Source organism: Schistocerca piceifrons, chromosome 1 (genome assembly GCF_021461385.2).
Source record: "Schistocerca piceifrons isolate TAMUIC-IGC-003096 chromosome 1, iqSchPice1.1, whole genome shotgun sequence".
In the NCBI taxonomy this organism is placed as follows: domain Eukaryota; kingdom Metazoa; phylum Arthropoda; class Insecta; order Orthoptera; family Acrididae; genus Schistocerca; species Schistocerca piceifrons.
Window position 1 is genome coordinate 656,817,326 of NC_060138.1, and position 25,620 is coordinate 656,842,945.

A 25,620-nucleotide genomic window follows, 5' to 3' on the forward strand; every position below is an offset into this window, starting at 1 on the left:
CTGTACACCAGCCAGATTCTTCCCTCATTTTCCCTACATTTTTTCTGCTCTTTTGTGCTGTTTTGTTTCCCCTTTTCTTCTGTCTTCTTCCCCTGGTGTCGATCCCCTTCTATCATGATAATCGTATGGTGTGGATGTTGGGACTGGTCAGTGGTGATGCTGATGCCCCACCAAATGTAACATTTCTGGTGCATCCCTGCTCTCCCCATTTCCACTCGCGCCCTCCTGTTCTTTCCTTTTCCGGCAGCCCCGACGTCCCTTTTCCCTCTTTGTTTGCACTTTATCCCTTCCCCTTGATTGGACTGTGATGTTTGTGTTGTTCCTCCCTCACCTTGTCCATTCTAGATCATGGGACCGATGACCTAACTGTTTGGTCCCCTACTCCAAATCAATCAATCCTCCAACGAAACAAACATTTTCAGTCAGGGACAGATCTGAAGATCTTGTTGGTCACAGTAGTACCTCATCATCACAAAGACAGATCATGCCATTTGTAGATGAGCATTGTTCTGTTGAAAAATGGCGTCATGATATTGTTATATAAGAAGTAATAGATGAGGATGCAGGATATCTGTGATGTACCTTTCTACTCTCAGGGTTCCAACAGTCATACTCTTTCATCATCTGAAATAATACCTGATGGCTTCCTGTACCATGGTGTGAGCGATAACATTGCAATGCCTCTCCAAAATATCACAAGGATGCGACTTCTCCCCATGTCGCTGCCACACGTGCAGACAGTGGTCATCTGGGGTAATGTGAAATTGCAATACATTGCTGAATGCACTGTCAGCTGTCTGTGCTTCCTGGTTGTGGCACCATTGCAAATGCATCTCTTTTTGTTGCAGTGTTAATGGTAGAAAACATGGAACAATAACTCCCAAGCTATCCTCACATTCCCATCATAACCAATGCTTCAACCATAATTTTTAAATGATGATTGTTTAGTTATGAAAATTAAAACTGTCATTTGCTTTTTTAAGTGCGCACTTTTAAGAAACAACACTTATTTCAGTGCAACTAACATGCATGGGTGAGAGAGACAGTACAAAAGAATAAAACTTGTACTTGAACATTGAAAAATCCAAGACAGAATAATGACAATAGTTTGAAAAGAATCAATTGCTGCTCACTATATAGAGATGCTGAATTGTGGACAGGCACAAGGGAAAAAAAAAAAAAAAAAAAAAAAAAAAAAGCAGCTGCTACATATGTGAGCTTTCGGCCAAAAAGCCGCCTCCTTACTTAGAAAAAGCACACATTCACCCTCGCACACACGACCACTGTCTATGACCAGAGACCGGACTGCAAGCAACTGACGACTGTTGCATTACTTTACTCAGTGTCTGTCCTTATCTTTCTCTTCATTCCAGTTTTTTTTACCTATCTTCCTCCAGCAGTTGGAAAATGTGCTTTAATACCAGATTGCAAAAATAAAAATCTCCATTTTTCCAGAAAGTAGAATTATACTTTACTCTGTTATTTTCAAATCGATACAAATATGCTATTACAAATTGCATTTACACACTTGTATTCTTTAGACAATCAAAATCGTATGAACAGATTGTAAACACAGGGTTATTCAAAAAGGTGGACTCAATTAAATTAACTTGCGTTTCATAACATGTAAATGGGTCATGAACAGTCTTCATACATAAGAAAAGGTGGTGGTCCAAAATTTTGTTTTGCTGACCAATAATAGTGTAAACAGCTTCTAGGGCAGTGATAGTTGCGTAAACGGCTGCTAGGGTGTTTACACGAATAGGCAGTTGTGAGTGAGGTGGCTACAACGTAGCAGGAGGTTTTCTGCATTCTTGAGTTTGTAAGAAGTCAGCAGTAACAGTGCAGCAGGAATTTCATCTCCAATTTCGCCTTGAACCACCAACTAAAGAAAGCATAAGCTGTTGATTTAAGGATTTTCAAGATACTTGATGTCTCACCAAACGAGAATTCCCCAGGTTGACCACATGTGTGAAAGGATGATGTTAAAAAAATGCAAAAAAAATTTGTTCATACTATGTATAAGTCAAACAGAGCTAGTATGGAACTAGGAATACCTCAACCAACTGTACAGTGAGTTGTGAAATGGCCTTTGCTGTAAAATCCCTACTGCTTACAACTTGTGCAGGCTTTCCTTAAGAACGATAAAGACAGCATGTGTAACGTTTTGGTGATATGCTAGAAATGGAAAAATTACGCATTTCTACCAGATTTAATTTTTAATGATTAAGTTACATTGCATTTTATTGCAAAAGTACATAAACACGATGTTTGCATATGAGGTCTGCAAATCCCTGTTCAACACTGCAGCGTGAGACTGACTCTGTGAAGCTAAACATGGTCTGTGCCTTATCACAGATTAAAGCTCATGGATGATTCTTTTTTTTTGCGGAATGCACTGTAAGTAGAATAACATATCTGGATATGAAACAATGGCTTTTTCCCTCAACTTGGCGAAGATTCAGAAACCTTCGTTTCCCAACAGGATTTAGTTCCACTCCATTGGCAGCATCATGTCAAGGATTTATAAATGATTCCCGTCCTTGGCCAAGGATAAGTCGTGTGGGGAATTAAGATCTGGCTTTACATTTCTGGCAATGAAGATCTCTCACCCTGTGACTTTTTCTTGTGGTGGCTATGTTCAGGAAGTTCACATCCCACCTCTACCAACAACTCTGATTAACCTGCAGAACCGCGTCACTGCTGCAGTGAACTCCACAAGACACAACCTGATTCTTCATGTGCAGGATGAGCTTGGCAACTGCTTAGACGTTTGCCATGCAGCAGAGGGGAGATACATTGAACATTTATAACCTGTGTTAAAAACAGCTTTGAAACTTCCTCCTTTTATTGGTATGTAGAGTTTTCAAATACAGTTAATACTTCATCGAATACAAATCAGCTAAATTGTGTCCACATTTTCGCATAACCCTACACAAATATGTAAAATATATGCTGTACAACACGGCAATGAGTGACTGATTTTGAGAAGTGCTAACTACCCAACCAACTTCTGCTAACCTGTTTTTGGCACAATCCTCTAACAAAAAATATTAATGGAAATGACTAAACTACGAACTGCTTACAGAGATAGAGATGAACTTTGATAAGTACTATAAACAAGGGTCGTTCAATAAGTAATGCCCTACATTTTTTAAAAAGCCATTAATATACACAGATAAACGTCCTTGTTGGTGCTTCACATTTGATGTTTGTTCTGTGCGCCGGTGAAGTTTCGGAACGTTGTGGCAAGTGGCAGAGCTGTAGTACAGTGTCAACATGGCATCTATTTGTGAATCACATTATAAGGAGCATGCTGTTATTGAATTCTTGTGTGCAGAAAAAAAGAACCGTGGTGAATATCCATAAACGGTTGTGTGCAGTGTATGGTGATGCAGTTAATAGGAGTACAGTTTGGTGACGGGTAATGAAATTTACAGCCTCAGGAAATGTAGGAACAGAGCTCCATGGTTGGCCACGCTCTGGACATCTTGTCATGACGTCATTGCCTCATCCACCCTACAGCACTCCAGACCCAGCACACTCTGACTTCCATCTCCTTGGGATGCTTAAAGACACACTATGGGACTGTGGCTAAACATGCATTATCATAACTACGTCAGCTCTAAACAAGTCACATTATCTCTCTCTAACCACTATATCAGGTGACCTACACCAGGACATCGCCATCGGGAGAGATTTAGCATGTTTGTAATAACTGTTTCATGAATCGGCTACTACATTATGGCATTGAGGATGGAAATCACTAAATATGCAAAAGATTACACATAATCAATGGGAGAATTAATTCCAAAAGGAGCAAAAAAAGCCAACCAAAAGGTAGGAAAATTCATGATCCATTGCATGCACGACTGCACTTAGTAGCGTCTTTGTCAATAGTTGTCATAGTACCGTTCCTAATCTAATTCCCAAATTGAAGCATTCTCATAATTACAAAGACATTTGGACATAAAATTAATTTTAGGGAGAGAAGAGTGTGCATACAATTGAGTTACGCTAACAATGTATTTCGATGCATGTTAGCGAGGCACACTGTATGGATTTTGTAGTAGCATCTTCACTGTTACAAATATAGTGTTTCATTTTCAAAAGTATTCATCTGGGTTTTTTTTCTTTTTTTTTCATTTTGTAAAATTATCAAAAAATGAGTGCATAAATTAGGCACATTGTTGCCAGTCCGTTGCTGGATAGCCAGGCATTAGATGTTGCCAAAATGGGCGTGGCAATAAATGAAATCAAAACTGAATATGTTGGTCACAGTGATGACAACGATTACATTTTTCAGTTAACATGGACACAGATGTTAGTAAAATTGTCATTCAAAATGATACAATGATACAATGATGACAGTAGATGAGACAGGGTCACAATTTTCTGCAGGGAGTAGTTTTTCCCCTGGTGAAAATGTAATGTGCAACAGCTTGGACTTACTAAACCATTCTTTGCCTGCCATACTTACACCTAATGCAAACGCGATTGGACAGGGTGCACTGCGCAGATCAGAAACCTGATCACGATGCAAATGTTACAACAGTTATTTGAACAAAGCTTCAATGATTTCAAGTAGAAGTTTAAGGAAGAGCAAAAACAAACTCTCAAACAAAGTGCTGATGAAAAATTTAATGATTTTTGATAACAACAAACCAAAAAATTTAATAATCTTTATGAGCAAAATCAAACACTTAAGCAAAGCATCGGTGAAAAATTTAATGATTTTACAAAACAACATGCAGATACACAAAAGAAATTACTTGAACAGCAAAAGCAAAGTCTTGATGCTTTCAAAACCAACATAACACAACAGTTCAATGACTTGGCAAATGATTTGCATGCAGATCTTTAAAATGAATTACTGGACAAACCTGTAAATATGGGGAAACATCTAAAAACACAGTTGCTCACTGATTTGTCACAAGATATAAATAATTTAAGCCAAAAAGTGTCATCAGTAGGTGAGACACAAGAAAACCTTGTGGAAAATGTGAAGGAGGTAGCTAAGGCTCAGACAAAAATGCACCAGGAGTGTTCACAATTGTGCCCGAATATAAATACACTTGCAGTTATCGTTATGGGTTGCAAACAGCGTACAAAGGTCTACCTGAACAGATGCAAGACATGTCATTGTGACTAGGTAGCATAAGTTTAAATACTCAGTTCATGAGAACAGAGCAAGAAAGAATAGATAAAGATATTAAGAAAAAAAAAAGATAGAGCCAAGGCTGGTATGCTAGACCAAGGCAATACTCTGATGCACAAAGTAGTCTAGTAACACAATGGTTATGTGTATGTGATCGAGGAAGCAATAAAGGTACAGAAGGCAGAACTAAGAGCTGAAATAGATCAGAGGTTGAAAGCAATGGAGGAAAAATTGCAGACTAACATTGTTAGTAACACTGAAAAGGAAAGGGAGCATTCAACCCCAAGCTGTCAGGTGTCAACAGACAAGTTAGATAATCTGAACATCTATCTGCACTTGAACCCTAACCCGTCAGGTGAAATAGGTCATAACTATAACATCCAGCAGGTGCTGCTTTCCCTGTTGTGCAGAGGTGTTGGGAATACAATCTAATACATCAAAACAATGCCACTCTGGCAACAGGCAGTGCAGCATGCCTTGCACTGCTTGCAGATGAAGACTTAATTACGACACAGGCAGTTTCCGATTTTTTCTTCCAAAGGTAAGCGAACAAACCCAGTCATGTTCATAAGAGCCTTCCGGAATGTTTTGCCAAGGAATTAGACCAAAGGGTGATGTCTTGCTGTGGGCCACTGACAAGGCAGAGGAATGTCACACCTACGAACTGTCTTAAAGGGCATTCCTAGACAAGTTCAGGTCCATCGCCGTGCAAGAGAGACTGAGACGTGAAGAGTTTAACCTGGTGTCATTCAGCAGTAAATGCAGAGGGCTCAGAAGATGCTTCAAGAAATATCTAAATAAAACCCATTACTGGACAGACCCAATAACATATGTAGACGTGCAAAAAATTTTGAAAAGCCAACTATTGGCTAACATATGTGAGAAATCAGTTGCCATTCCTGAGCACGATATAGAGAACTTCCTCTCAGTTCTCGATTCCATTGATCTTATTTATGAAGAGAGATCTGCACAACCACAAAGTGATAGTGCGCAGGCAGCCCTCACAAGAACTAATGCACAATAAGGCGTCATGGCAATAACAACCAACATGCTTGGCAACTATGTTCCCCTCACAACAATACCTACATGAACCAATTTGGTAAAGGGAAGGGGCAAAAATTCAAATGGGTATATAAAAATAACTAAGGACAGAATTCCAATCTGGCAGGATTTAATGGCAAGAGAGATTCTAGTCAGCAAGCATACAATGCGCTGCCAACTGGCAGGTGCAGAACGCAACTGGGCAATAAAATAATGCACCACCACCACCTGCCTATAACGAGTATAATCAAAATTACATTTCGAATAGTAGCTAGGACCAACAAAATTTCGAATCGACAGCTGTACAAGGTACTAACTGGCGGAACCAGACACACAAGGTGCATGTAGTTGAGGTTACCCGTAATGAGGAGGTTAGTGCTCGGGGTAATTCAGAAAGCTCAAACTGGTCTCAATAGGCCCCCTTCTGATGACCAGTAATAGAGGTAGAGGTGTGTAACCAGTTAAAAGTGGTTTTCCTACAGGCAACAGCTGTGGTGATAAAGATGCCCTGTGTCAGGAAGATATAACCAAATGTGCAGATAAAAATGAAGACACAGTATAGGCAGTAGTCAATGCAAAAATATTTGGTTTAAGGGTACCCATGGTACTGGACACTGGAGCTTCCACAAATATAATTTCACAGGGTCCATTTGACCAATTACAAAAAAGAGGACCCGTACTGATGGTTCCTGTCCAAAACTGTAAAATCCAATCAGCTGTAGGAGGTAAGTCTAAAGACAGAAAACTGGAGGCATGGATTCCTATTCAGATTGATAGTTTTTCTTTACAATGCATTTTTCTTGTGGCTGAAAGACTAGTAAAAGACCCCCCATATCAGCACCTCAAGGAAGTAACAAGCACAAATTGACATTGGTAAGGGGAAGTGTCATTTCATTGTGGATGACCAACAGTATTCAGTAGACCTAGTCAAGTCAAGCGCCAGAGAAACAAACCCAAACACACTTCTGATGTGTGAACACAGTCCTTCTGTCATGTTGGTAGATACACACGGGACTGAGCAAATAAATGTCCTGAGATCGGGCATGCCAGGATGAGTGAGTTAGTGTGTCTTACAGAAGAACAAAAGGAAGAACTGCAAGAGCTTTTAACACATTGTGCTCATGTTTTTGAATGACGTCTTGGCATTATCGAAGGATACAAATATAAAATGGAGGTATGGCCACATTTAAACTTCTGCTTTTCATCTTACCCCATTTCATGCACCTAGAAGAAGGCTGTGAGGAAAGAGATCAATCGAATGCTAAACTGGAAAATAATACAACTATCTTTGTCCACATACTGTAGCCCCCTTTTGGCCATTAGCAAGTCAGATGGTAGTGTCCACATGGTGCTCAATGGCTGCCAGGACATGGTCTTACAACCTGGAAGGACAACTTCTAAAATTCTATAACGTTAAATACCTCACCATAATAGATCTTCGACCTCCTACTGGCAAATCAAACTACATGAAGCCTTTGTATGTGGGAGCAGAAGCTATGAGTTCCATTTCTCCCTTTTGATTTAAATGTCAGTGCAGGCATATTTATTTTTGCTTTATATCTAGTCTTAGGACCTGAATTTTTAAGTAGAGCCACTATGTTAGTTCATGATTTACTGATTGCTACCCCATGTGGTCAGAACACTTAGGGCTCATGGCTCAAGTCTTGTACAGGTTTTCAGAATATGGAGTCACAGCCAACCTAATGAAGTCATATTTCAGTAAGAAAAGGGTTAAATTCCTTGGACACATAATATCAGCTCAGGGCATACTTCCATACCCTAAGAAGCTCAATGCTATCAGACTCTGCCCTATACCTCAAAACAAGAAACACTTGAAGGGAATCTTGGATTAGTATCCTTCTTCAGAAAATTTATACCACGGCAGATTTTAAATAGTGATGCTCTATTGAATCTTCTATGGAAGAACCAGCCCTGGTTATGGGCAAAGCAGTGCCAAACTGATTTTGACAACATTAAAGAAGCTCTCTTGAATGCCAACATCTTACATCATCCTGACACGACCCAGGATTTTTGTCTGTACAGGCACATTCTTCCAAGGGCTGGGCACGTGACCAAATTGGATGCTTTTGTGGTAATATGGAAGTTCAAAAATTTCAAATATTACCTGTTGGGAAAGCATACCAAGGTGTATAGCGACCAATGGTCTTTGTCCTTCCTTCTCACTAGTAAACTCTTACACAGGAGAATTGCTAGGTGGTGGTTGTATTTACAGCAATTTGGTTTCGAAATCATGTATATCCAAGGTAATGCCTTATTGCGGCTTCCACAAGGTCACACACATTCTAGGAATTGAGAAATCAAGGTTTTGTGGATGAAAGATAAAATATGACAGCCATACTGCATTAAGATGTGTAAAAGCAAGGAGCAACTACAGCAGAAGGATCCCAGATGGCAAAAGGTATGGCTAAAAACGCACAGAACAATGATGACCAGTTGAAAACTTTATTAATGATTTACCAAGGTGTATTGTTTCACTGACATCACTCAGAGCAGAGCCAGTGGTGTATTTGTTTACCAGAAAATCACATTAACAACTTTATATTACGCACTCACAATGTTTGGGGCCACTATGGCATCCCCAAATGCCTTAGTAAGATAAGCACTTATTGTTATGATCCAAAGTTAAGACGAAAAGTTCTGCATGTAATATTAAAATGTATCAGAAGGCTAAGCACATAAATAAGTCAAAACTAATTGAACTGCACCCGATATTGCATAAAAGACCTTGGAGATAGTTTCCTTGGACACTGCTGGACCGTACCCACAAGGAAAAGGAGGTGTAAGTTTTGTTGTTGCTCTATACAATTTTTTCTCCAAGTGTGTGAAATAGTGTTCTGTGCGGTCAGTGATTGCGAGCACCATCATCAGAATAATTACAATGGATTATCTATCCAGAGTAGGCAAGCCAGAAATACTGATGATGGATAATGTCATATTTTACAGGCAACCGATGTAAAGACTTCATGAACACTCACAACATTAAATATATACTTGTATCCAGGTTTCCCCCAGAAGCTAGTCCCGTAAAGACAATATTTAAGGAATTTAACAGATTTACCCAAACTTACACCCCTCACAAATACACAAGGTGGATCAAATATGTTACCCCATTTCAGCAAGATGTTAACAATCTCCCACTTACCTCAACCGGCTGCACACCTATGGAATTTCTGTTTTTCAAAATTCAAGTAGATGATTGGGGAAAACCTCTACCCAATGGCCCTAGGTAGGAAATATTGCACGAGGAGAAAATACGCCAGGCACTGGTTGGCACTGAAGAAAAGGCAGAGTATGGAAAACAGTTGTGTGATAAGAAATTGGGGGACGGTGTAGAGCACCACGTAGGACAACAAGCACTCCTCAGGACTAATCCAAAACTAATGAAGTATGGAAAGTTGAATTGCAAGTGGCAACTGTGGTATGCAGGCTGTTTGTTATATAAAAAATAACTCCCCCAGGAGCCTATAAGTTAATATACCTATACAGTGGTAAGGAATAAAGGCTTTACCCACACAAAGATTTGTGTGTTGCAATTGCTGTTGAGTATTAAGGAGAACTTTATTTTGACTATTCCATGTGTGTTGCCTTATTAGGATGTAAGTTTTAGTTATGTTAGATTTTTGTTATATGTTTATGAGCCAGAGAAGCTCAGGAAACATTACCCTCACTGAGTGCAAGAAATTATTTAATTTGACACTGTACTGTTTAAAGGCGCAGTAGGCTTAAGGCGCAGTAGGCTTGCAACTGAGACACAGTGCATGGAAGTGGCAAAGTGAAATGAGGACAGAACTGTGCATACGGAGTAGCTAGCTTTAAGGATGACAACCTGTGCGCATGGGTGCAGCATCGTGTATGCCGACGGATTGCTGCCAGATGACAATTGCAGCTTAGCAAAGAAACACCAAGCAATCTACACTACGAGGAAAACTTTATGAGTTGACTACTAAGAAAGTAAAACTTTTGCATTACAGAACTAAACTAAGATTAAGAAATTAGGAAGAACTAAGCTAAGGAATAAACATGAAGTAAACACTAACTACAGAAAATTAGCTACATACTATGATACTATGTACAAGCTGTATACATTTATAAAAGCGGCTACTTACATGCTACAGAAAAGGGGATATCTACATGAGGTGTGAAGGAATATAAACTAGGTCTTAAACTTATTGTGAGAGGTGGGATTGTGCCTCACCTACAACAACACTTTCCTTTCCAGGTGCAAAAAGGTAAGTCAAAATGACAACCACACTGCAAACAAATGCACTCTTACCACTCATAAAAAGTTGATAAAGAATCAACTGCATACTGATAGAAATTGAATATATCAATATTGAAAGTGTGATGCATCAGCACCCAGCAAGCAACTACACACTTAGTATTAAGTCAGTATTTAAATGTCCTTCCAGCGAACAATGCAGAGTCATGGTCTTAGTAAGATAGGGAACACAATAGCTAGGTGTTTGGTACCAAAGCGTAAGGGTGACATATAAATGATTATATGTATATATATAAAAATATGTGTGAGTGTGATGGTGTGAATATGTGCATGAAAAAGCTACTGCACATCAGGTGTATAAAAAGATTGAACTTAGGCCTTGAGCTACCAATGAGAAGTGGTCAGACCAAGCTTTACGAATTCATGTGACTGAAAAGAGTGCCAAGCAAGAGTTATTACAGTACATTTGCACAAGCACAAAAGTTGTCTCAACATTGTTTTACACTTGTTCATTGGCACAATTCTCGTAAAGCCATATTCATGTACAACAGAATACACAAGAGTGATTTCATGTAGCAGAAGGAAATAAAAGTTACTGATCTGAAGTATACCGTTTACAGTTGATGATGACACTTTTATAACACAATATTGTACTGTCGGAATGTACCAGTAGATAGTAACATGAAGTAAGTAGATTAACATGAGTAGATAGTCATGAAATGATGTACTCAATAGTTCTCTCATGTTGAATGAAGGACTGCAGTAGTAGAGCAAAAATTAATGCTTCTTTCTGTCCATAAGATTTTCTGTAGGCTAGCAAACACAATCCAAGTAAACTTGTCAGAGGCATAGCTAAACATAGACTGAAGTGCCAGAGAGACTGTATAGGCATGCATATTCAAATAAAGAGATATGTAAACAGGCAGAATATGGCACTGTGGTCAGCAACACCTACATAAGACTACAAGTGTCTGATGCAGTTGTTAGATCAGTTACTGCTGCTACAATGGCAGGTTATCAAGATTTAAGTGAGTTTGAAAGAGATGCTATAGTCGGCACATGAGCAATGAGGCAACACATCTCTGAGGAAGTGGAGATTTTCCCATAGAACCATTTCACAAGTGTACTGTGAATAACAGGAATCAAGTAAAACATCAAATGTCTGACATCACTGTAGCCGAAAAAGATACTGCAAGACCAGGACCAATGATGACTGAAGAGAATCATTCAATGTGACAGAAGTGCAACCCTTCCACAGACTGCTGCAAATTTCAATGCTGGGCCATTGACAAGTGTTTGCGTGCGAACCATTCGATGAAACATCATCAATACGGGCTTTTGGAGCCGAAGGCCCACTTGTGTTCCCTTGATGACTGCACAACACAAAGCTTTACATCTCACCTGGGCCCATAAACACTGACATTGGACTGTTGACAACTGGAAACGTATTGCCTGGTCAGACAAGTCTCATTTCAAATTTTATTGCATGGATGGACTTGACAACCTCTTGAGTCCATAGACCCTGCATTTCAGCTCGGAACTGTTCAAGCCGGTGGAGGCTCTGTAATGGTGTGGGGCATGTGTAGTTGGAGAGATATGGGATCCCTGATACATCTAGATACAACACTGACAGGTGACATGTATGTAAGCATCCTGTCTGATCACCTGCCTCCATTCATGCTCATTGTACATTCCGACAGATTTGGGCAACTCCAGCAACACAATGAGACACCCCACACATTCAGAATTGCTAAACAGTGGCCTCAGGAACACTCTTCTCAATTTAAACACTTCCACTGGCCACCAAACTCCCCAGATATGAACATTATTGAGTATAATTGGGATGCCTTGCAACGTGCTGTTCAGAAGAGATTTCTACCCCCTCGTATTCTTATGGATTTATGGACAGCCCTGCAGGATTCATGGTGTCAGTTCCCTCCAGCACTACTTCAGACATTAGTAGAGTTCATGCCACGCTGTGTTCTGGCACTTCTGCATGCTCACGGGGCCCTATATGATATTAGGCAGGTGTCCCAGTTTCTTTGGCTCTTCAGTATAGTTATATAGGATTATGGCAATTCTGTGTTATGAAGCTTTCTTTTGTCAGTTTCTGTAACTATGGATACTTGCTTCAGGTGTGATATATGAACACACAACTCATGCACATCATGTGATAATGTTGACAACAAATATTTTGTCAGTACTGGAAAATGAGATTGAAAAAACGACAACCTATGTAATTTAAAGTAAGATGAGACTGTGAATACAGACTTCACAAATGGACATTCAAAAGGGTAGTGCCCAAGTGCAAAATATGATAAAAATCATAATTTAAAAACTGAAAAATGTTACATGACATAAAATCACAAGAAATGTACGTAATACTAACTGTCTTGTGTGCATAATTTCTGTACAGTTTTTTTTTAATTTTTTGCACAATATTCATGTAAAGAAATGTAATTGTTATGTGAAAATGTGTATGTATACAGAGTAAGAAATACATAAACCTGAGGTGTTAATATATTTTAAAATGTAAATACTTAGGTTATCATAACAATGATGAAATGTAAAAGCTATGTATATGATGCAATGTAAAGCTGAAGATGTTTTCCAGGACTGTATATGTGAACTAACAACTGTAAATGTGCTATGAACCTTTTGTAAAGGTTTGAAACCCGTAATTCCATGTGTTCAAAAAAAAAAAAGTGCCGGTGGTGGGCCGGGCAGTAATGAACATTTGTATCCTGAGTGGCCTCAGGTTCTGACAAGGCATTCTACAACAGAGAGGGTATGGAAACTAATAAAGGCATTGGAGACTTACCTTGAACCCATTCAAGTATCTTCGGAATGCTGATAGCATGAGCCTAGTTCAGCCACTGAAACATGTTGATTACTTTCCAGAATGAGATTTTCACTCTGCAGTGGAGTGTGCACTGATATGAAACTTTCTGGCAGATTAAAACTGTGTGCCGGACCAAGACTCGAACTCGGGACTTTTGCCTTTTTGCAGGCAAGAGCTCTACCAACTGAGCTACCCAAGCACGACTCACAACCCGTCCTTACAGCTTCAATTCTGCCAGTACCTTGTCTCCTACCTTCCAAACTTCACCAGTTCTGCAAGTCTCACAGAAGAGCTTCTGTGAAATTTGGAAGGTAGGAGACGAGGTACTGGCAGAATTGAAGCCAGTACCTAAGCCATGTCTCCGCAATATTCTTTCTTTCAAGAGTGCTAGTCCTGCAAGGTCGCTTCTGTAAAGTTCGGAAGGTAGGAGACGAGGTACTGGCAGAAGTAAATCTGTGAGGACGGGGCGTGAGTCGTGTTTGGGTTGCTCAGATGGTAGAGCACTTGCCCGCAAAAGGCAAAGGTCCCGAGTTCGAGTCTCGGTCCGGCACACAGTTTTAATGTGCCAGGAAGTTTCATATCAGCGCACACTCCGCTGCAGAGTGAAAATCTCATTCTGGAAACATCCCCAAGGCTGTAGCTAAGCCACGTCTCCACAATGTCCTTTCTTTCAGGAGTGTTAGTCCTGCAAGGTCACAGGACAGCTTTTTAAAGTTTGGAAGGTAGGAGACGAGGTATTGGCAGAAGTAAAGCTGTGAAGACAGGGCGTGAGTCGTGCTTGGGTAGCTCAGATGGTAGAGCACTTGCCCGCAAAAGGCAAAGGTCCCGAGTTCGAGTCTTGGTCCGGCACACAGTTTTAATCTGCCAGGAAGTTTCATATCAGCGCACACTCCACTGCAGAGTGAAAATCTCATTCTGGAAACACAGAGATGTTTTCTAAATAAAACCTGGAATAAATAAAGAATTTAATTGTACTCTAAAAATTAAGCCAAATGATCCATTCTATGTTAAGACCATACTCAATACCAGTAACTATGAGAGTATCATTGGAAAAAGAGACTGACAAAATGATTAAAGGGAATAACATTGAGCCCTCTGTCAATTCTTACAGCAGCTCAGTAGTAGTTGTTAAGAAATCAGACTGGTCAGTGAGACTCGTACTAAGCACAAGAGCTGTTAATAAAATAATTGATCCTGAGAGAGATAGACCCTCTATAGCAAAATAAATGTTAATGAAATTTGTAGGGACCAAATACATTATCACAATGGATCTCTCGACCTGGCCAGTAGCTCTCACTAAGAACTCCAGAAAGCATGCAGTCTTTCTATCTGAGAGTAGATCATACCAGTTTCAAGTATTGCCTTTTGGACTAAATGTATCAGTGTCAGTGTTTATAAGAGCTTTAGACTGAGCCATAGGCAATGAGTTAAGAGAGAAAGTTTTAATTTACAGGGTGTTTCAAAAATGACCAGTATATTTGAAACAGCAATAAAAACTAAATGAGCAGTGATAGAAATACACCGTTTGTTGCAATATGCTTAGGACAACAGTACATTTTCAGGCAGACAGACTTTCGAAATTACAGCAGTTACAATTTTCAACAACAGATGGCGCTGCGGTCTGGGAAACTCTATAGTACGATATTTTCCACATATCCACCATGCGTAGCAATAATATGGCGTAGTCTCTGAATGAAATTACCCGAAACCTTTGACAACGTGTCTGGCGGAATGGCTTCACATGCAGATGAGATGTACTGCTTCAGCTGTTCAATTGTTTCTGGATTCTGGCGGTACACCTGGTCTTTCAAGTGTCCCCACAGAAAGAAGTCACAGGGGTTCATGTCTGGTGAATAGGGAGGCCAATCCACGCTGCCTCCTGTATGTTTCGGATAGCCCAAAGCAATCACACAATCATCGAAATATTCATTCAGGAAATTAAAGACGTTGGCCGTGCAATGTGGCCGGGCACCATCTTGCATAAACCACGAGGTGTTCGCAGTGTCATCTAAGGCAGTTTGTACCGCCACAAATTCACGAAGAATGTCCAGATAGCATGATGCAGTAATCGTTTCGGATCTGAAAAATGGGCCAATGATTCCTTTGGAAGAAATGGTGGCCCAGACCAGTACTTTTTGAGGATGCATGGACGATGGGACTGCAACATGGGACTTTTCGGTTCCCCATATGTGCCAGTTCTGTTTATTGACGAAGCCGTCCAGGTAAAAATAAGCTTCGTCAGTAAACCAAATGCTGCCCACATGCATATCGCCGTCATCAATCCTGTGCACTACATCGTTAGCGAATGTCTCTCGTGCAGCAATGGTAGCGGCGCTGAGAGGTTGCCACGTTTGAATTTTGTATGGATAGAGGTGTAAACTCTGGCGCATGAGACGATACGTGGACGTTGGCGTCATTTGGACTGCAGCTGCAACATGGCGAACGGAAACCCGAGGCCGCTGTTGGATCACCTGCTGCACTAGCTGCGTGTTGCCCTCTGTGGTTGCCGTACGCGGTCGCCCTACCTTTCCAGCATGTTCATCCGTCACATTCCCAGTCCGTTGAAATTTTTCAAACAGATCCTTTATTGTATCGCTTTTCGGTCCTTTGGTTACATTAAACCTCCGTTAAAAACTTCGTCTTGTTGCAACAACACTGTGTTCTAGGCGATGGAATTCGAACACCAGAAAAATCCTCTGTTCTAAGGAATAAACCATGTTGTCTACAGCACACTTGCACGTTGTGAACAGCACACGCTTACAGCAGAAAGACGACGTACACAATGGTGCACCCACAGACTGCGTTGTCTTCTATATCTTTCACATCACTTGCAGCGCCATCTGTTGTTGAAAATTGTGACTACTGTAATTTCAAAAGTTTGTCCACCTGAAAATGTACTGTTGTCCCAAGCATATTGCAACAAACGGTGTATTTCTATCGCTGCTCGTTTAGTTTTTATTGCCGTTTCAAATATACCGGTCATTTTTGAAACAGCCTGTATGTTGATGACATAATATTTGTATCTGTACCATGGAGTGAACACCTTCAAACTCTAGATGACTTTTTCCTAGTCTATTTTCACAAGGCCTTACAATTAAATGATCAAAATTGCAATTTGGTATAAATGCAGAAAAATTTTTGGGACACATTTTAAATACAATAGGAATCTGACCTGGCCCACATAGATTATATGTGATTACATTTTGTGCAGAACCATCAAATGAAAAGAAACTCGAGTCCTATTAAGGAATGGTAGGTTTTTGTAATGTGGTGCATTGCTCAATGCATTATTAAAATTAAATTTATTATTATTAAAATTGAATCTTCCATGAAACTGGAATGTATATTGCAAGAAGGAATTCACAGAATAAAGATACATTTAGTTCAGTCACAAGCACTGTTTCACCCAGATTTCACTCCACTGTTTCATTTAAAGTCAGCGACAGTGTTAATGGTCTCTAACCATGCAGCTGACAGGAAATACTGCATTGTTAACTCAGTTGAAAGCACATAGATATCTGCAATAGTGGGAGCTTAACCTAGCTTGATACTGTCTGCTTCATAGTGTACTAAAAACCATTTTGTAATAAATGTACTAAGTGTAACCAGTAAGTATGAGATACACATTAGAGAATGGAATATTTATTCAATCTTTTCCAGCCATAATGACATGAAGAGAAATGACTGGTACAGTTTCTCACACTGCAGAATGGATTCTATAATAAACCGTACTTAAAAAAATGGATTACACCTTCTGCTTCCTATTATTTTATTACCGAAACAATTAGTTCTAAAGTATTCAGAGCAGGAGAAAAAGCATCTTAAACTACATTGCATTGCAGTCAGAAAAGCGAAATAAGTAAAATAAAATTTCCATTACATAGCAGATTATGCTCTGAATGCTTTCTACTGCACAGACAGCTTGACAAGAAAGTAAATGTTCTGTCAAAATTACAAAATAAATTTAAATTCCGTTCACATACCCTTCTATTCAGATGTTTCATTGCCACTGCCTTCAGAACTCGAATCACTGGATTCGGGTGCCAGATTGACAATTAATGAATCCATTATTTCATCTCTAACAACTCCTTTCTAGTAATCTTCTTCTTACAGTTTGTCAGTGTGATGTACACACGATTCCCAGTCAGTGGCAATGATTTTGTGTATTGCTTCATGGATTAGTCTTTCAATGTCGGCTACTTTAAATGTAGTATTTTTATCTGCCACATACCTCTTTACCTGTGCCCACACCAGTTCTATTGGATTATAATGGCAATGATAAGGTGATACTTGTATCACTCTGTGGCCATGTTGCACAGCTATAGTCAGTTTCATATTCTTTTACTGCCGCCTTTTGAAATCTTAACAAGGTCCAACAGCTCTGCTCTTGTTTGTGTTTCAATGTGCCATATATTATTACTTCACATCCTTGAAAGAATATCACCTTTACTTGTACTTGTAGTGGGAGGCCTATCAAGAATAACTATTGCAGAGCTAAGATGCAAATAAGATAACAGCTGATTCTCAGATCATTCTCAAAATGTTTCTGCATTCATTTCAGAATGGTATCAGAGTTGGTTTTCAATTTGGATCAGAATACAATTTTTTTTGGAGGCAGCAGAACTGGCATGACATATTATAAGATGCCCTTCTTTTTCACTGGAACTTTCAAGCCACTTTGTTCCTCTGTTGTTTGCCAAATAAAATTTTAGTGTGGTTTAGATTTATCCAAGGCTTATCCAATAATGTAAAAGTCAGGTGAATCATTAATCCTAAATGTTACCTATTGTTCTCTGTAAATGAGACAGGGTCTAATCTGATGAAAAATAACCATCACTGTCGGGTTAAAAATGATATAGATTGTATAATATTCCTATTCTTCAGAGTAAATTGCTGCTGTTAGTATAAGCAAATGATTATTAGGTTAAAACTGAAGTAGGGTAATTATGTTTCTCACAGTGAAATTTCTCTGTGTTGCAAAAATTTTGAAACTTCTACTTTGTGTAATGCAGTAATTATGTCTTGGGGAAACTTTTAGCAGTAGATTCTCTATTTAATTTTGTATATTAATGTAAGGCCACTCTGGAACTCGAAGACATTTATGCATGCCAGTAATCAACTATTAACTCAGAAATGGAACTGTTTTAGGTATGTGTGGATACAAATTTGAGGTGAAACTATCTTGTGAACTAAACATGGAATAAAAACAGAGAAATCCAGACTTACAGGAAAGAGAGGGCAAAAAGTAAAGTAACCTGTTTTAATAAGTCAAATACTCACAAAATGTGACTACAGTTTATATTGTAAAGACATTTAACTACATATATTTTGCATGCTTTGTTAAAGGTTCTAGTTATTGTGTCCATGTGAATTAAGAGATGTGATGCAATGCAAATGATAAATTACTGATGAATTTTTCAATTATCAGTTGATATACTGCACAAATATGATCAGTGAATGAGTATAAAAGTAGGTACAGTACTCATTCACTGATCATAATTTATAAAAATTTTTGCACTATGTCAGCTGAGATGCTTGAGCTTTCACCGATTTGCTTTACATCACATGTATGGATGTAAATATGTACACTTACTTACTTGCCATATGTTTTTTCATATATTTCACTCTTGAGATGTTTGTTGTAATATCCTACACAAATTTTTATAAAAATCTACAAAATAAGTTTGTCATTTGTCTCAATGTGGTGTTTGAAGATATTATCTTTGAGTACTTTTTGAAGCTATCAGAAATCAAATTTTGTTTAAAATTCATTATTTTGTTACTCCAGAGTATTTAAGTTAATTTTTATATAACTGTCAATTAACATATTTGTCAGTTGTGTCAGTTAATGAAGTGTTTGCTTTGTAAGAATCTAATATATAAAACTGTTTTTCTTTTCATGAAAATCTAATTTTCACACTTGCATGGAATGACCAAGTTTTTCGTGATATTTTCCAGAGTTTTATGCAATGTAACACATATGCAATGTATGGCATGCTCTGATCATGGGTATTTTAACTTCGCAAGAATCCATGTCTATCAGACTCTTTTGTCACAGTGCAAGTTGATGGACTCCCAATAACGTCTCCTTAGTTACCTGTTACAGTAGTTATTAATAATTCTACTGAAGGAGCAACTCAAGAACTTGTGGATAAAACACTATTTAGTCTTCAATCTTTATACAACTCACTCTCATTGCATTTTACACACAAGCTCTTAACATGAACGTACAAGGAATCCTTAATTCTGTTGATATTCTTGTCCATCAGACATTTGGGTCACCAATACACCTTAGAGCAGCATATGGTGCAGTCATCTCTTTGCAGTACTTGTGGATGATGTCAAGCACAGCTCAAACAATCTCTTCATTGCTCAAAACCCAAAAGGAATACCTCAGACAGACAAAAAACAACAACAACAAAACATAATCTAAAGTAACCGTGATCCCCACTAGATATTAAAAAACCCAGAGGTCATATGGACTAATATGCAACTGGAGGCATGATATCAATGAATCAATGGTACTGTTTGCCTTAAGTTTGCAAATATATTGTCATGATTTATGCAAATCATGTTCACCTTGCTACCAAATTAGTAAGACAATGATTTGAATTCTATTCCAACAAACTGTTAACATTAAAGTTGTTGTACAGTGATTACAAAAAGAAGTCATTCATCTTATCTATGATAGTACAGATGAACAACGCAGCTGGAGGTCTCAAATAAACCATATGTATACAGGTTCACATCTGATTGCTCTGATTAATTCATTTACATTCATCATATGCAAAAATGATGAAATTCTTCTTCATAAAAAAAAAATAAGCAGATCAATTCAATCATTTCCGATGGAAAAAATCATTAGGCAACTCATTGTTCATCTATTCAATGCACTGCAGCAGACAAATAATCTATTCATTAAAACTGTAATATGAAATGCCAGTGAGGTATCTACACTGACAAAAGAAGCTTTTCATGTGTATGAAAGAAAAAATTGGAATCTTCCCTGGGTATGACCAATTAAATGTTCACCATAAAAATTAATGTAGGATTGTACAAAACATGACAAAGGTATGAGCAAATTTTGTCCCCGTGATGTCAACCTTCAAAAAAAGCTCTTCATGTTAAGCATTACCTGGATAAGAAACAATACTCAGTCCTCAAATATTGTTTGGGTTGGTTGCACACAGTGACAACATACCGTGGCATTCCAAGTCGACAGACTCAGGAATGGTTTAGGCTCAATTTTGCCATAGTCTGTACTATCAGGATACATACTCATTAAACAGGCTTTACTTGCAGTAAGGGGTAACTTTGGGATTCCACATGCAGTAGTAGTAGGTACAACAACCTCAATAACAAAAACAGGCCCCTCCTTTTCATTCATACATAAATAAATTATCGAACATCAATATTGGTGCCTAAGGAAAAAACATTTAGAGGGGGAGGGAAATAAATAGAATGGATTGGTTCACTGTCCAACATACAATGAGGTGACAAAAGTCATGGGATAGCAATATGCGCATGTACAGATGGCAGTGGTACCATGTACATAAGGTATAAAAGGGCCGTGCATTGGTGAGCTGCTGTTTGTACTCAGGTAATTCATGTGATATGGTTCCCAATGTAATTATGGCCACACAGTGGGAATTAACAGACTAAACATGGAATAGTAATTGGAACTCGACACATAGGACATTCCATTCCGGTAATCGCTAGGGTGTTCAATATTTCTAGGACCACAATCTCAAGGGAGTGCCAAGAATACTAAATTTTAGGCATTACTTCTCACCTTGGACAACGTGGTGTCTAACAGCCTTCACTTAATAGCTGAGAGTAGCATCATTGCATAAAGTTGTCAATGCTAACAGACAAGCAACACTGCATGAAATAACCACAGAAACCAATATGGAACATATCGACAGGTCATTCCATGCATAAAATCCTGCACTGGCAACACTTTTACATTTATGGATGGCTACAGAAGCATCATGGCTCAATACCTCTGCAGGGAACTTATGATGACCTGTTGAGTCCATGCCACACAAAGTCACTGCACTGCACCAGGAAAAAGGAGGTCTGACACAAAATTAGGTGGTAACCCGCGACCTCTGTCACCTCAGTGTAACACTTCAAGTTAAATTTGTTCTGAATCTTAGCATTACCATTCATTTTATTTTCATATTTCAAGTGCCACCCCTCAGAGCCCTCAAGTGCCACATTGAAAAGTAAATTAACATTACCTTGTTAATATCACAACAAATTATTAGAACCTAACTTCCTTGTTTCTCAACTAGTTCAATTCTGCTTAACTACAATTGGCCAAAATGTGATTCATTATTAAGTGCTCTGTATGCTGTCTTGTACTATAAATTTTGACAAAACATGATTCTAATGTTTCTTTTCACTTTAATCAGTAATGAATGGTGATAAATCCTAAGTAATATACATACCTCTTTCCATTCCAGTCACCAGGTTGGTTAACATCAGTACCTTTGAGCATGGCATTTTCGTTGTCAGAAATGGTCCCTCATACAGAAGCTAGAATTTATGGATTACTTTTTCATTCTTTAAACTTCTCTTAAAGTTCTTCACTAAAATTACGTCCTATATCTCGTAGAATACTGGAGTACCTTTCTCTCACCTCTTCTTTTACTTTTCTGCTTAACAATTTCTTAATGTCATCTGCTGGCACTGATTGAGTAACTACATTATCTACTGCCCAATCAGTCCTCTTCAGGATTTGTTCCCCTTCTATTCATTCTCCAACACCTCCACAGGAGAAATCTTACCAACAGAGTGTGGTAATTCATTTAATACTTTTTCAAATTCGCGTGCTAGTATTGTGCATTTTGAATGAAAGTATTTAAAATCTAATGCAGATTTAAATGTTTAAAATCTAATGACAGATGAAAATTCTTAATAGAGTGTCCGCCCTGATAGCTGAGTGGTCAGCGTGACGGATTGCCGACCTCCAGGCCCGGGTTCGATTCGGCTCGATTCCCAGCTATGTCGGAGATTTTCTCTGCTCAGGGACTGGGTGTTGTGTTGTCTTCATCATCATTTCATCCCCATCTGGCACTCAGGTCGCCCAATGTGGCGTCGAATATCATAAGACCTGCACCAAGGAGGGCTGGACTTGCCCCGCAAGGGGCCTACAGGCCAATGACGCCAAATGCTAATTTCCAATGGAGTGGAGTGACATCGCTGCTGCTAGGATGGCTCTTTTTCAAGAACAATGCATGAAGGCAGATCATCTGTGTTGATGAGGTATAATCGGCCACTGAAATAGTAAAATACAAAATGTCTATTGCCATGGAGACAGCAATGAGGACGCGATCTATCGTTGTGGTCATGGGTATTGAGGCAACCTAAAAATCCTGCACAGTCCAGGGTGCTTCAAGCAAATCCTGTGTATTGTTTGGTAAATTGAGTTGAGGAAGGCACTTACAGGTGGACTCAGCATATGTTGCACGATACTAACAAAAACAATAATGTGCAGGCGCGGCATGACTGGCAGCATGCTGTGGAGGCAAGTAAACGTGTTCTGTGCAGGTGTTGGAACAGCAGGGGTGGTGGGGGTTTGTTGATGCTGCAAAAAGGTCGACACTACAGTTGGGCATGGTAACAATGTCAACATCGTGGTTGGCGGTGAACAATCACTCAACCCATATACTATGATCGTCGCTTTTATTGACGGCATTAATATTCATTATACGAGCAACTGAACATGACAAAGTCATCAGAACAACTGCCAGTCAATTGTATGGGACCCAGGTCGACTGCCGGTGATGTTGCTTCACAGACGTGGAGCATTTGTCTGCTGTCATATTCAGCACTTCTCTTCACAGAGCTGCTCTGTTTGACGCTCTTACAGTGTTGTTACACATTAAAGGGCTTCTCGGTGCTAACTTTAACCTCACATAGCAGTAGCCTACAAAATAATATTTCCCAGTCAGTGCTGATCAGCTTCTCTCCAAAATCGAAAACAAAAACCTCACAGCTTTATGTTGTTGGAGCGCTTTACTTTCAGCATGTTGAACCAGACTGAGTTTGTATTAAAACTGACTAGTGGATCACGTGTGCGATCTTTATTGTATCAGAATCTGCCTTTGTTGGCTTTGAGAGCGTTTTATCAACTCTGTGCAACAATGTCTTGTGTTGGCGAACTGACTAAACTCTGCTTGTCTATTATAGTCATGATAAGTAAAACTTTGTTGTAATTATTATTGTGTTTATTCGCAACAATATCAACTGAAACCTTGCTATGTGAGCAACATTTTCATGTTTTTATTCTTGTGTCATTAGGAACGGATTTGGCAAGGTTAGTGGAAAGGGGTGGCCGGATGCCCTTCCTGCCGGGATGGCATTAGTGTACCCCTACTGTCTGTGTCTAGTGTAATTCATGGAATAGTGCGAACGTGTTCAGGTGTCTGCGAGTCGTGTAACTGAGGCGGAACGTGGGGACCAGCCCGGTATTCACCTAGCAGGATGTGGAAAACCGCCCAAAAACCACATCCAGGCTGGCTGGCACACCAGCCCTCATCATTAATCCGCCGGGCGGATTCGATCCGGGACCGGCGCGCCTACCCGAGTCCAGGAAGCAGCGTGTTAGCGCTCTCGGCTACCCTCTCGGGTTTTGGCCAATACATGATGTATTGTGTTAAAATTTGGCCGAAATATGACCTATTACTAAAAAATGGCGTATATATGACTTTATATGGAAAATAAAGATATATTTTTCTGCACTGCGATGCCTGGATTCATGTGTAAATTGTTGTGAAATTCATCCTAAAGTTCAGGAAAAAAGTATGACTTGTCATTAAAATCCAGGTCCTACAGATGACAGCAAGCTCTCAGAAGGACCAAATGGGAAAAATTTGTAAGCAGCAGATGAACCCATCAACTTACCAGCATTAAGAGTAGACAGTGGCGTATTGTCTAACAAATCTACATTATGTGGTATCACTTAACTAACACAGGATTTTTCCACAGTTTGTAAATGATCTGATGGTAGCATATCGCTTCTAATTACTGCAAGTCTGTGCATTCTTAATTGTAATTTGTTTTAAATTATCTAATGTTTCCAGTAATTGCGTTTCTAACATGTGTTCGTCATTCAGTGTGCTATCTTGCACTGAATTAACAGTAACAACATGTACAATTTTGTCATCTACTATTTCTTCCACTAAATTTAAATAATCGACATCAGGTTCAAAAATGGTTCAAGTGGCTCTGAGCACTATGGGACTTACCATCTGAGGTCATCAGCCCCCTTAGAACTTAGAACTACTTAAACCTAACTAACCTAAGGACAACACACACATCCATGCCCAAGACAGGATTCGAACCTGCGACCGTAGTGGTCACGCGGTTCCAGACTGAAGCGCCCAGAACCGCTCGGCCACAAGGGCCGGCCGACATCAGGCACCAAGTTGTTTCCTAAGTATACTGTATTATCTAGTTTGTCCATCGTTTCATTTAATTTGGAAGCGAAATCTTTTATTGTACTGTCCATTTAGTTTAATCTGTTTTTGGTTTACACACAGATGTCATCTGCTTCAGTTAATGTGATGTCTATTTGAGCAAATCTATTGCTTATGTATGTAATGTTGTTTAATCCGGTTTGTATAAATGTTTCCATAGTCATATTTTCCCCAACACAGCCATGTTCGTTCTCTGAATTGTTATTTGCTAAATCAGTGTTAGACAAGTAAATATCCTAATTATCAAATACTACTTGTAACTACATGTTTATCTGTTATTGATCTGAAGCTTTAACTGAAAGTTGCTGTAGTACTGAGATTTTGTATCCGATTCATAGATACGTTTATGGGCTCACACGACGTCATTTCACTCAACACTGATTGCACCCACCGGGCTTATCTGTAGTGGGTGAAGGTGGGTCACATCTTATCAGATGCTGTAACTGCTGTTGTTGAGGCAGCTGTCGTGGCTGTGTGCTGCCACTGCCGCTTCATCGTAGTGCATCGAACAGCAACTCTGTAGCTGGAAGTCGAATCTCCGTTGGACTGAAGCTCAAAGGACAACTATCACATCTGTGTTTAACTGCAATTCCACAGACAATTGCCAACCTGTGTCGAACTGTTCAGAATACTGTTCTTGGCTATGATTCTTTAAATAATTTTATATACTCTCTAAGACAAAAAAAGAAAATAAAGAAACCCACCATGAGGGAATTATCTGAATGGGATGGAAATCGGTAGATGTGATGTAGGCGTACAGACAAATAAACCATTACAATTTCAAAAAGGGATGATTTATTCAAGGAAAATGCTTTCCAAATTGAGCAAGTCGATAACACATTAGCCGGCCGGT

General features: G+C 39.2%; 1 protein-coding gene across 1 annotated transcript in view; it reads right to left on the reverse strand.

Moving 5' to 3' along the window:
* LOC124763618 (glycine-rich cell wall structural protein-like) overlaps window positions 1–21,789 on the reverse strand; it is a 28,546-nt gene extending 6,757 nt beyond the window's left edge. Inside the window, exon 1 of the mRNA XM_047249128.1 lies at window positions 21,735–21,789. Within this exon, the coding sequence (XP_047105084.1) occupies window positions 21,735–21,789 (55 nt within the window). The remainder of the gene's footprint in view (window positions 1–21,734) is intronic.
* Window positions 21,790–25,620: the final 3,831 nt, after the last annotated feature.